Raw genomic sequence first — 13,870 nt, forward strand, 5'->3', positions numbered from 1 at the left:
GCTGCTTTGCCACTTTTCAGTTGTTCGATTGCCTTATATGTCTCATCCAGGGTGGGAACCTCATCCAGCTCTAGCCTTAGGGGCTGTTTAGGGAGCTGGAGCAGGGCGGAATCTTGGACTGAGCGGTTGGCACTGAAAAGAGATTGGAAGTGTTCTGACCATCGGTTGAGGATGGAGATCTTGTCGCTGAGGAGGACTTTGCCGACTGAGCTGCGCAGCGGGCTTTGGACTTGGGGTGAGGGGCCGTACACAGCCTTTAGAGCCTCGTAGAAACCCCTGAAGTCGCCAACTGCATGAGTTTTTCAAGCTTTGTTGGGACCAAGGTAAACTGCCTCAGGATCTTCGTGATGCCACCATCATCACCCTGTACAAAAACAAAGATAAGAAATCAGACTGCTCAAACTACAGGGGAATCACGTTGCTCTCCATTGCAGGCAAAATCTTCGCTAGGATTCTACTAAATAGAATAATACCTAGTGTCGCCAAGAATATTCTCCCAGAATCACAGTGCGGCTTTCGCGCAAACAGAGGAACTACTGACATGGTCTTTGCCCTCAGACAGCTCCAAGAAAAGTGCAGAGAACAAAACAAAGGACTCTACATCACCTTTGTTGACCTCACCAAAGCCTTCGACACCGTGAGCAGGAAAGGGCTTTGGCAAATACTAGAGCGCATCGGATGTCCCCCAAAGTTCCTCAACATGATTATCCAACTGCACGAAAACCAACAAGGTCGGGTCAGATACAGCAATGAGCTCTCTGAACCCTTCTCCATTAACAATGGTGTGAAGCAAGGCTGTGTTCTCGCACCAACCCTCTTTTCAATCTTCTTCAGCATGATGCTGAACCAAGCAATGAAAGACCCCAACAATGAAAACGCTGTTTACATCCGGTACCGCACGGATGGCAGTCTCTTCAATCTGAGGCGCCTGCAAGCTCACACCAAGACACAAGAGAAACTTGTCCGTGAACTACTCTTTGCAGATGATGCCGCTTTAGTTGCCCATTCAGAGCCAGCTCTTCAGCGCTTGACGTCCTGCTTTGCGGAAACTGCCAAAATGTTTGGCCTGGAAGTCAGCCTGAAGAAAACTGAGGTCCTCCATCAGCCAGCTCCCCACCATGACTACCAGCCCCCCCACATCTCCATCGGGCACACAAAACTCAAAACGGTCAACCAGTTTACCTATCTCGGCTGCACCATTTCATCAGATGCAAGGATCGACAATGAGATAGACAACAGACTCGCCAAGGCAAATAGCGCCTTTGGAAGACTACACAAAAGAGTCTGGAAAAACAACCAACTGAAAAACCTCACAAAGATAAGCGTATACAGAGCTGTTGTCATACCCACACTCCTGTTCGGCTCCAAATCATGGGTCCTCTACCGGCATCACCTACGGCTCCTAGAACGCTTCCACCAGCGTTGTCTCCGCTCCATCCTCAACATCCATTGGAGCGCTTACACCCCTAACGTCGAAGTACTCGAGATGGCAGAGGTCGACAGCATCGAGTCCACGCTGCTGAAGATCCAGCTGCGCTGGATGGGTCACGTCTCCAGAATGGAGGACCATCGCCTTCCCAAGATCGTGTTATATGGCGAGCTCTCCACTGGCCACCGTGACAGAGGTGCACCAAAGAAAAGGTACAAGGACTGCCTAAAGAAATCTCTTGGTGCCTGCCACATTGACCACCGCCAGTGGGCTGATAACGCCTCAAACCGTGCATCTTGGCGCCTCACAGTTTGGCGGGCAGCAACCTCCTTTGAAGAAGACCGCAGAGCCCACCTCACTGACAAAAGGCAAAGGAGGAAAAACCCAACACCCAACCCCAACCAACCAATTTTCCCTTGCAACCACTGCAATCGTGTCTGCCTGTCCCGCATCGGACTTGTCAGCCACAAACGAGCCTGCAGCTGACGTGGACTTTTTACCCCCTCCATAAATCTTCGTCCGTGAAGCCAAGCCAAAGAAGATATATATATATATATATATATAATATATTTATATATATATATGTGTGTGTGTGTGTATATGTGTGTGTGTGTATATGTGTGTGTGTGTATATGTGTGTGTGTGTATATGTGTGTGTGTGTATATGTGTGTGTGTGTATATGTGTGTGTGTGTGTATATGTGTGTGTGTGTGTGTGTGTATATATATATGTATGTGTGTGTGTGTATATATAATATGTGAACCCTACTGTGTATGTGTGTATATGTATTTATATATACATGTATAAAAACAATAAAGCTCCAACACTGATCTCTGTGGTGTACCACTGGCCACAAACCAAAATTCAGAATAATATATTCTACCAATGCCCTTCATCTTCTATTGCCAAACAAATTTTCAGTCTAATCTACCAACTCACTGTGTGCCTATGCATCTTAATTTTCTGGATCGGCTCAAAGCTTTACAAAATTCTTTGTATAAAACATCCACTGCCCTGGCTTTATTAATCACCTTCATCTCCTCAAAAAACTAGAATAGTTTGTCATTGTCATGGCTATCCCTCATAATCAAGGATGATGGCCTTCCTTCCGTTGATCCACGGAACGAAAACACCTGTGTGTATTTGTTTAATGTGTACCTGATGTTGCTCTCCAAGCAGCACAGGATACTTCACTAATCAACCAACTAATTACAATGGCATGGAAACCACAATGATTGGAGTCGATGGATTTGTTGCAGCCTTAGTCTGCCTTCATAGCCATTGAGTTCAGAGTAATTTCATCTGCCCTTCCACTGTTGAAATCTTGGTTGGATTGTTCTTTGACAAGGACCTCATCCTTGACCTCATCACTATGGGTGACCCCGCCAGGGGCATAGCTCCAGACAGCATCACTCTCGGGATCTCAGGACCATACAAGCTTCTCAACCATGACAAGATGACAATAAGAGTAGTTGATGTAGAAAAGCAGGAAAGAGCAGCGATTAAATGCCAAATAGCAAGTTTTGAAATTGTAAAGTTAGTAGACCAAGACCCATTGGAATTCTGCAAGAATAGAAAGTATTAGACTCTAAGGACATACAGCAGAAATAAATCCACCCCTCTTTTAAAATGAAATGTTAATCAGGAAAATACTGTTACAGCATGAATGAAGAATCAGAAGGATTTATAATATAATTTTTGGATCAAACCTTATGTAAGATATTCCGATATTGTCGTAGAGCCTACAATATAATTTGATTGCTCTCATCTTCCTCCATTTGAATCCCTCTACACCTCCAACCCCCTTACTGAAAGTGTCAAAGCCCTTCATTTCTTTCTGGACAATAAACTCAATCATTTGCCCTCCACTGCCACCTTTCTCTAGCTGACAGAACTTGTCAGCACCCTCAATAATTTCTCCTTTCACTCATCCTACTTTCTCCAAGTCAGAGGGGTAGTTGTGGGTACCTGCATGGGCCCCAGCTTGGCCTGCGTTTTTGTTAGCTACATGGAGCAATCCATGTTCTAAGCCAACACAGGCAAGCCCGCCCCCCAACTCTTCCTCTGCTATATCGATGACTACTTTGGTGCTGCCTCATGCACCCTTGATAAGCTCGTTGACTTCATCCACTTTGCTGCCAACTTTCATCCCAACCTCAAATTCACTTGGTCCATCTCTAGCAATACTCTACCTTTCCTCAATATCTCAATCTTCATCTTGGGAGACAAACTCTCAACAGACACCCACCAACTCCCACAGCTACCTCAACTACACCTCTTCCTATGCTGCCTATGTAAGGATTCCATTCACTCAATTCTTCCGTCTCTGTCGCCTCTTCTCCTAAGACAAGGACTTCCATGCCAGATCATCAGATATGTCCTCCTTCCAACATTGTGACTTTTCCTCTATCACCATCTACTTGGCATTCATGTGCCTACCCACACACCTGCCATGGCCCCCTCTGCCCCCATAAACAAGGACCAGATTCCTCTTGTGCTCACCTACAGCCCCATCATCCAACACATCCTCCTCCGCCATTTCCACCACCTACATGAGCCCACCACTAGACATATAGTCCCCTCTTCTCCCCTCTCTTCCTTCCACAGGGACCACTCCCTCCATGACTCCCTTGTTCACTCTTCCCTCCCCACCAATTCTCCCCTTGGTACCTACCCCTGTGACCGTAGGAGATGCTCTACTTGTGACCACTCCTCCATCGCCACCATTCATGACCCCAAACACTCCTTCTAAGTGAAGCAACGTTTCACTTGTGAATCTGTATTTGTAACATCTACTGCATCCAGTATTCCTATTGTGGTCTCCTCTACATTGGAGAGACCAGGAACAGACTGAAAAATCACTTTCTTGTGCACTTCGGCCCTGTCTGCTGCAATAACATGGACACCCCTCCCCCCACCCCCCCCCACCCAGTTCATTCCCCATCCCATTCCCTTTCTGACGTGTTTGTCCATGGTCTCATGCACTTCCAGACTGAGATAACCTGCAACTTGGAGGAACATCTCATCTTCCAATTGGGCACCCTCCAACTGGATGGCATTAATATAAACTTCTCTGGGTTTCATTTAAACCCCACTCTCCCTTCACTTCTTCACTAGCTCTCTCTGTTCCTTCCCTGTATCCTTTTGCATAGATATGATAAATTTTTATCTCTCCTCTTATCCAATTAACACCTTTTGTTTGTCCGATTCCTCTCCCAGCCAGCATTGTCTGAATTCTGAGATTTCCTTCCTTTTAGCTCATTCTGCTTATTCCTTGAAGGTGGCCTCGAGCCTGAAACATCAGCAGTGTATCTTTGTCTTTTATGGATGCTGAATTACTGGCTAAGTTCCTCCAGTATTTCAGTGTGTTTTTACCTTTGTTTTTCTTGCTTCTTTCTCCATTTGCCTGTTATCTGCCAATCAATGGTCTCATATTTCACTTCCACCTGGTTAACCTGATAGGGTCCCTACTCCACCCCTGCCAACTTGTCTTCTTCACACAAGCTTCTCTTCTCCATAACCTGAGTCTCAGTGAAGGGTTTTGGCCTGAAGTGTCAACTCTTTTTTTTCCCACTAAAAGTTGCTTGAACTGCTGAGTTCCTTGATTAGATTGTGTTTAGCTTTAGATTCCAGAATTTGCAGTTGCCTGCATGTCCATAATTGTGATGTAGTAAAAATGCAACAGAATTGTATGACAGATGTACAGAGAAAGGAATTGCCAAAAGTTTTTAAAAAATCACAAACAATGAGAACAACTGTTGGAATGCTCTGAAACTAAAAACATTAACAAGTTTGTAGATTCTAAAGGGTATAAAATTTGACACCTTTGATTTAACGTATATGATTATTGTGAACATATGTGACAGTGAATATTAGATAATATGAATGATCTGAGACAATGAAGAGGCCTTAAAATAACTAAAAATACAAGACTTGGATATACTATACTTTCTTAAAATGTAGATATTCAATATAGGGGAAATTGCTAACTTAAAGTCACAAGAGATCTAATGGACTCACTTTTCATGGTAGCCAAAAGTTGTTTCAGATTTGCATTGTATGGGCTGTTTGGAACTGTTTCAAAGCACCATCTTCTGTTTGGGATTCCAATACTCCTGGACTTTCCTACATTTGCTATAATTAAAATATGATTCACTGGGCAATACTGTTAACAACCAGCTAACTTTCTGGATTTTTTAATGTATTTTGAGAATTCAAAAGCTGTTGTACAACTAGGTCAGTAAGCTGAGGGAATAGTGCAGTGAAATTTTGAGGAATACATTCAGTGGTATTTAAAAAATCTGGCTACATTTGCTCAGTCAAAAGAGCCATCACATTCATGCTATCTAATTTAAAATTTTGATTGGTTTTGGAATTACACCTGGCATTTCCTATTTTATTAGATAGTGAGAAGCCTTTTATCTGAAACTATTGGCTTAAACATCAATACATTTACAAAGAAATGAGGACAGATTTGATCAATGTAGACTAAAAATAGATTGAAAGGTATGGTAATGCATTAGCAGTGGCAGATATTTCAGGAAATATTAATTATTCATCAATGAAAGACAACTTCCCTGAGAATAAAGACCAAGAGAAGGATTATTTGTATCTAATGAAGGATAGTTTCAAATTTGGGGTGAAAAGTATTTCTTTTTCTTTGGCTTGGCTTCGCGGACGAAGATTTATGGAGGGGGTAAAAAGTCCACGTCAGCTGCAGGCTCGTTTGTGGCTGACAAGTCCGATGCGGGACAGGCAGACACGATTGCAGCGGTTGCAGGGGAAAATTGGTGGGTTGGGTGTTGGGTTTTTCCTCCTCTGCCTTTTGTCAGTGAGGTAGGCTCTGCGGTATTCTTCAAAGGAGGTTGCTGCCCGCCAAACTGTGAGGCGCCAAGATGCACGGTTTGAGGCGATATCAGCCCACTGGCGGTGGTCAATGTGGCAGGCACCAAGAGATTTCTTTAGGCAGTCCTTGTACCTTTTCTTTGGTGCACCTCTGTCACGGTGGCCAGTGGAGAGCTCGCCATATAACACGATCTTGGGAAGGCGATGGTCCTCCATTCTGGAGACGTGACCCATCCAGCGCAGCTGGATCTTCAGCAGCGTGGACTCGATGCTGTCGACCTCTGCCATCTCGAGTACTTCGACGTTAGGGATGTAAGCGCTCCAATGGATGTTGAGGATGGAGCGGAGACAACGCTGGTGGAAGCGTTCTAGGAGCCGTAGGTGGTGCCGGTAGAGGACCCATGATTCGGAGCCGAACAGGAGTGTGGGTATGACAACGGCTCTGTATACGCTTATCTTTGTGAGGTTTTTCAGTTGGTTGTTTTTCCAGACTCTTTTGTGTAGTATATAATGTCATAAAAAGTCATGGTAGGTCAGAAGACTGAACATTTTATAAATTAGCAAAGGATGATTTACAAAAAGAGAACTGAGATTATGAATGTAAATTAATGTCTATTTTAATATTTCTGCAAAAGCATTTGCATGGATAGAAAAGGAAAAGAATAGCTGAGGTATATGTGAGCCTCTCAATGAGGATTGGATAATTAATGAAAGGAAACAAGAAAATGGTACAGACTTTAAACAAATATTTTGTATATTTTGCACTAAACATATCCCAATAATAATAGAAAATTAGAGTCTAAAGAGACAGAGAAGCTAAAAGCTCACCAGAGAAAAGGTAGTAAGTAAATCCACGACACTAAAAGATGACAAGTTTTACGGAACTGATCGCCTGCATCCTCAGATGTTTAAAGAAGTGGATGCTGAGCCAGTCCATGCATTGCTTGTTGTCTTTCAACATTTCCTAGATTCTGGAAAGACACCAGTGAATTGGGAAGTGCAAATATAATGTCCTGATTCAAGAAAAGAAGAAGACAGAAAGCAGGAACTTGTAGACCAGTTAGCCTCATATCTATCATTGGAGAAAATATTGAAAATCATTATTAATTCAGTAGCAAGCCATTTAGAAAATTGCAGCACAATCAAGCAGCAGAGACAACATTATTTCAGGAAATGTTTTTACCCCAGAGAGCTGTGGAGACCGAATTATTATTATACAGTATTCAAAACTAAAAGGCAATCAAGTGTTGGTGAGATTGAGCAGGAAAGTGGAGTTAAAGCCAATTTAAATCAGGTAAGATCACATCATTTAATCCCACCACAATATTTTCTCTGGATATGATTATAGCCTTTGCTACAAATGAATCAAATTATTGATACTATGCAACAGATTTGCCCTGAATTGAATACAATTGAGCTCACTGGAGTCAGTTGAAGATAAGTTCAAATCTATACAATTTAAGAATAAAAAGATGCAGAACATTTTTATTTCTTGACATTGTTGACTTGTGATAAAACATTTTTTGTAAATCAATCAAAGTAAAATTATTTTACCTGATAATTTTTGGATTAAATTGGTGTGTGATGTAGAGAGATAATGGTTGACGTTACATTAAAAAACTTGACTGAAAATAAAATTATTTCCACTTTGATTGTGTTTTTACTTTTTCAACAATAGATGATATTTATACAATCAAAAATGAATATGATGGCAGTGATGAAGATGAAAGAATAAACAGTGAAGAAATCAACATTGGACAAAACCAAGAAATTCATAGTTCTAACAATTCTGACACACATGATGAAATAAAAGATAAATTGGAAGGCTATAACTGTCAGGACATTGGAGCCAGTACTAGTGATGAGGAACAGACAGAGCTGTTTTATGATGGTAACTTCAAAAATGTTAGTGAACATCATACAGACAAGAAGATTGAATTAGCCTACCATGTGCCACCATTTTCCAGACTTGTTGCAAACCCATCAGGTCATGGGTCAGTTAGTGGGATGAATCACAATATCCAACTTAATGAAAGATCATTTAAAAAAAATATGTTCTCCAAACAAGAAGTGTCTGATATAGAGGTGAATTCAGAAGACGAAGCTTCCAGTCATGAACATAAAAATGAATTTAGTACTATTACATCAGAAAAACCAATAGATATGTTGAAAACAAGACATGGAGCCAAGCTTGAAAATACTTACCCACTTAGTAGTGGAAAATCAAATACTGCTAAATCAGCTCTACATTTCTTCTTTGAAGAAGATCAGGCATTTAGTTCAACTATGTACATTGACTCTGAGACTCTACCAGAGACTTCTGATACAGATAGTATTGAAGAAACTGTAATTATAAATCATAATTCATCCAATTCCAGCAATGATTTATTCATGGAAAATGATACATTTTCTAAATTAGAAAGTGACAAGAAAAAAGAGACCGATGGAAAATTCAAAAGTAAACTATTGGTCCAGGTTAAAGATGGTTCTCATTGCAAAAGATATGGTGAGGGGAATGTGGAAAACAATAGCGCCTGCAGAAAAAAAACAAGTTGTCTGGAGACTCCACAAAAAATAATGGAAGAGAATCTACAAGCACCATCAGGTGGTAAAACAGCAACAGAAATTGCTCAAAACCCCAAGATGAAAATGGGAAGAACAATTTCTTACAATGAAATCAAATATGGCAAAGGAAAAAAACATTATCCACTACTTGACTTTTCCAAAGTTGCATCCAGGATCAAAATTCCAAAAAGAACTATTTGCAATAATTATAATTGTCCAACATCAACATTTAAAAAAGGAAAATCTTCACCCAACTCATCAGAAAATCCCCATGCTATTCATAATTCAATAATCAATAGAGTGCAAAATGTACCAGTAATTGCTGCAAAAACAGAAGTTAATAACCAAAAACATGAGGATGTGAATCAGACTCCTGAACATTTCCAACAATTGCAGGTAATATAAAATTTCTGTTTTGGAAATAGATTTGTGTACTGTGCCATATAATTAAAGAGGCCAATAGCAGAACCACATCTAATTGTCTTACCAATGTCCTTGAAGAATCCAACAAATATGCTGTTGTATTTTGAATGAGATGGTCCCAAGTTTTCCATTGAACCTTAGTTTGGTCCACAATGTTGTGCTGACCTATATAAATCTACTTCAAAATATATCTAAACCTTCCCTACCTCACACCCATAACCCTCCATTTTAGTTGCATCTATGTGCCAGTCCAAGAGACCTCAGCAATGCATTCCAGGCATCCACCACTCTGCATTTATTTTAAAAACTTACTTCTGATATCTCCCTTAAAATTTCCTCCCTCACCTTAAACAGATGGCCACAGCCTACCTCATGAAATATGTTCAGTCTTGGTTTCCACACATCAAGAAATCTGTAGAGTGATGAAAAGATCGGGGAGACCATGAATTATATATCATCATGATTATCATGTTAAATACAGATTTACTTTTTAAAATCTCTTATTTAGATGATTGATTTTTTAAATATGAATTGCTATTTATCCACAGGTACACATTTTAAATAATGATGTTTTGGATGCAAAATTAATTTCCACCAGGAATAAATTGTTCCTTAGATTTGATCATAGCCAGTAAATGGAATGAAAATCAATTCCAACAGCTCAGTTAAAATGGTGCTGAATTTCTGTTTTCTTTGAAAGAAATTTTCAAATCACTTGGATGAAGAAGTGGATGGAAGGGTCGTTAGGTTTGCTGATGACATGAAACGTGGATAGTGTAGAATTTTGTCATTGGTTAAAACAGAATGTAGACAGATGCAGAGTTGGGTGGAGAAGTGGCTGTTGGTGTTCAATCCAAAAATGTGTGAAGTGATACACTTCCGAAGATCAAACTTGAAGGCAGAGATGTTCACAGCATGGAGGAACAGGTAGCTTGGGGTCCAAGTCTTTTGATCCCTCAAGGTTGTCATGCAAGTTGATAGGGTGGTAAGAAGGCATTTGGGTTTCTGGCCTTCATTAATCAGAGGATTCAGTTCAAAAGCCATGAGATAATGTTGCAGCTCTATAAAACTCTGTTTAGACCAGACTTACAGAGAGTTACAGCTGAGGAAAAGAAGAGTTGATTGATGTGTAGTATAGATTGGCACAACGTCATTGGCCAAAGAGTGATGCTGTTCTAGAATTACTACATTTAAATATTCACAATACTTACTAAAATTTACTACCTATGCTTTTGTCAATATTATTAATCAGAAGAATTTCTTGGTCTGCAAGTTTCCAAAAAGCTAATTTTTCGTTATAATTTTATTACCACGTTCTATTCTTAGGAAGAGTTTGACAAGCTGTTAATAAAATATGCAGAAGCGGAAAATACCATTGATCAGTTGCGATTTGGTGGGAAGGTAGGTGCATTGATTTTAGCAACAATATTCAGTTCTTTCAAACAATAGATTTCAAATGGATATGAAAATTTATACCAACCAAGCCCAACCTTTATCACATTTCTCTAATAAACACAATTCACCCTTGCACTTGGTTTCAGCAGAGCAAGAATTGGGAAAGTGAAGTAAAATAAAAATTATTCAACTTTTTTTTGGAGGGTTGCAGATGGTTATGTATAGTGTAGGTCTGTGAGCTTGACGATTCATGTCCCATACCTATACACAGTTAATGTCACAAAATGCAAAGGCAAAATGATTATTTTCTGTTAAAACCATAAAATGTTGGAACTTTAAAATATTTTTTAAAGTCCCAAAACTTTCCAGTATTTTGAATTTTTTGATCCCTTGTGGGATGAATGTCGTCAAACATCTTACCAATTATTGGTTCGGAACTTCAAATTTTATTATCAAATTTGCCCAACTATACAAGTGAAACATGAATTGCTTTATAATCCTAAAGAATTAGCGAGACAATATTCTTCTGATTAAGGACAGCTGCTAACTCGTTTGTTCAGAATTCCCTCTTTTGTACTACTTTTCTATTTTCATTTGGAATGATGATTGAATTTCAATTGAATGGTTTAAATTTAATTTTTTTTATTTAAATTTTATTTACAACACAGTAGAAGCTGATTCTGGCCATTTAAACCCACGCCATCCAATTACACCCAAATTAATCGACAACACCATATGTTTTGAGAGGCAGGAGGAACTCTGAGCACCCAGAGGAAACTCATGCAGACATGAGGAGAACATATAAACTCCTTGTAGACAGTACTGGATTCGAAACCAGGTTGCTGGTGTCATGCTAACCATGCCGTTACATGTATCTCACATGCACAAAGATATACTATATTTTACATGTACTGAGAAATAGTGAAACATTTTGGTTGGTGTGCTATCCAGGCAAGTCACCTTGTACTTAACTGCAAATGGTGCAATAATAAAACAAAAGTACAGAATGTAATGTTACAGTAAGTCAAAGTATGCAGGGTATAGTGTTACAAAGGGTGGCACGATTAGTGTAGTGGTTAACTCAGTGCTGTTACAGCAGCCAGGACTAGGTACGAATTCTGCACTCTCTAAGGTGTTTGTATGTGTCCTGGTGTCTATGTGGGTTTTCTTTGGATGCTCTGGTTTCCTCCCACTGTTTAAAGTGTACCAGGGGTGTTAGTCAATTGAGTGGCATGGGTTTGTGGTCAAAAGGCCTGTTACCATGCTGCATGTCTAAAAAAGAGTGCAGGGTATGGAGAAAAGTACAGATAAAATAGTCAATGGAATCATTATTTAGCAATGAGAGGACAGTTTAAGCATTACAGGTACACAGTACCATGTTCTTACTTTGAAAATTGCTACAAAAGGGCGAATGAAATGAAATAAATAGATTATTTGCAAGTTATTGTTGTTTTGAATCCAGACAGTTTCCTTGATTTTATTGCAATGAGATACAATTTTGCAGACTCAGTGACAAATAAGTTAATGGGGTACCAGTATATAGCTGCTTAAAGAGCATGTCTGTTGCCTGGATTATGGGATTGAAGACATGAGACAAGGATAGGGTTTTTTAAATTATTTTGGTATTCTAATGCTTTTAATTTGGTGTCTAGGTAGCTTCTACTTTACTAAAGATCTTTAATTTTTAATCTTTAAATATTACTGAAACTGAAAAATTATTAGTTTTCAAATGCTTTTTATGTCAAAGACAGTTTTAAACAATGGAATTGACTAAATTCAGTGCTTCCAATGCAACCTCCTCTATATCAGGGAGCCTGAATGCTGACTGGGAGATAGTTAAATTGAGCACATTCACTCTATCCACTGCAACAAGGACCTCTCAGATGCTAAAGATTTTTTTAAATTCCGCACACCATTGCCTCAGTGACATGTCTATACATGGCCTCTTGTACTGCCAAATCGAGGCCACATGAAAAATGCATTATGTCTCAGCAGGCTCCAACCAGATGGCATCAATAGGAACCTCTCCAATTTCAATTAACCCCCTCAATCCATTTATCTTACCCTCATCTCATTCTCCTTTCCTCCATTTCCCACCCTATAATTTTGTAAAGTTCACAAGATAAAGGGCTCCGCAACTCCACCCCAAGCTAAACCATTCTCACATGTAGTTCCAATTTTTGGCCTTTCCCGATATCCTTTGATACCCTGATTAATTAGATACCTATTAATCTCCTCAAACTCCACCAATGAATGAGCCTCCACAGCTCAATGTGGCAACAAATTCCATGACCCTCTGGCTAAAGAAATTTCTCCTCTTCTGTTTTAGATGGGTACCTTCTAATTCTAAGGCTGTGTCCTCTTGTCCTACCAAGGGAAACCTCTTATTCACATTTACTCTTTCCAATCGTTTCAGTTCACTTTAATCAGGTAATTTCCACAACTTGCAAAATTTAAATTTTAACCTCATCACTGCTGCTGTAGCAGCATTACGTGAATAATACCACCATCGTAATTAACGACCCACCTCCCCCAAGTTTACAGACAAAACCTTACTGATATACTTAATAAAAGTCTAATGAAGATAAAGATTCTTACTAGGCAGGGTTAGGGCGACATTTTGGGAAAGTCGCCCCTGTGGCGAGCAGCATCGGCCGACTCTCCATCCTGGGCAACACCATTTTATTCAAAAACCAGTTTATTCAAACTGCTGCTGTGGGCAGGGCATGACGCTACACTGGCTGAATGTTTTCTCCCATTTTCAAGGGTTTATATGTTTCTTTGGAGAACATTTACTTTTTAAACTTATTTAATTCTTGTTTATTTTAAAATTTCTATTTTATTTCCTTGATTATTTTTTGGGTGGTTGCTTGAATTCTAGATAATGGGGATTTTTATGTATTAATTTCTACCTGTGCTCCTCCCCTTTCCTTCATTGTGCTCCCCCCCAAAAAAAAACCTTTTTATTCTGGCATCTACCTGCTTTTCCAGATTCCTGACAAAGGGCTCAGGCCTGAAAAGTTAATTACATTTTACTTCCAATGGATGCTGCGCTTGTGTATTGCAATAGAATTGACTTCATAGATTTGACAGACAGTAAATCTGAGGGCAGGATTTTCTGGGTGCCAAAATTTTCAGAGGCATTTCAGGGCAAGGCTTAGTCATTGGAAGTTGACAGGTCCGAATGCAATGAGACCACCACTGGAGTTGGGG

General features: G+C 39.9%; 1 protein-coding gene across 13 annotated transcripts in view; it reads left to right on the forward strand.

Moving 5' to 3' along the window:
- Positions 1-13,870, forward strand: part of LOC138763574 (uncharacterized) — a 138,887-nt gene that overhangs the window by 21,010 nt on the left and 104,007 nt on the right. For 12 of the 13 annotated variants that reach the window (XR_011357664.1, XR_011357666.1, XR_011357665.1 and 9 more), the window contains exons 3-4: positions 7,953-9,235; positions 10,589-10,663. Coding sequence is in view for 10 of the 13 variants with exons in the window: in XM_069937943.1 (XP_069794044.1) it covers positions 7,953-9,235; positions 10,589-10,663 (1,358 nt within the window). In the remaining 3 variants the exon portion in view is untranslated. The remainder of the gene's footprint in view (positions 1-7,952; positions 9,236-10,588; positions 10,664-13,870) is intronic. The other variant, XM_069937948.1, reaches the window with a different exon arrangement.

The sequence above is a fragment of the Narcine bancroftii genome, chromosome 5, assembly GCF_036971445.1.
Source record: "Narcine bancroftii isolate sNarBan1 chromosome 5, sNarBan1.hap1, whole genome shotgun sequence".
NCBI lineage: Eukaryota > Metazoa > Chordata > Chondrichthyes > Torpediniformes > Narcinidae > Narcine > Narcine bancroftii.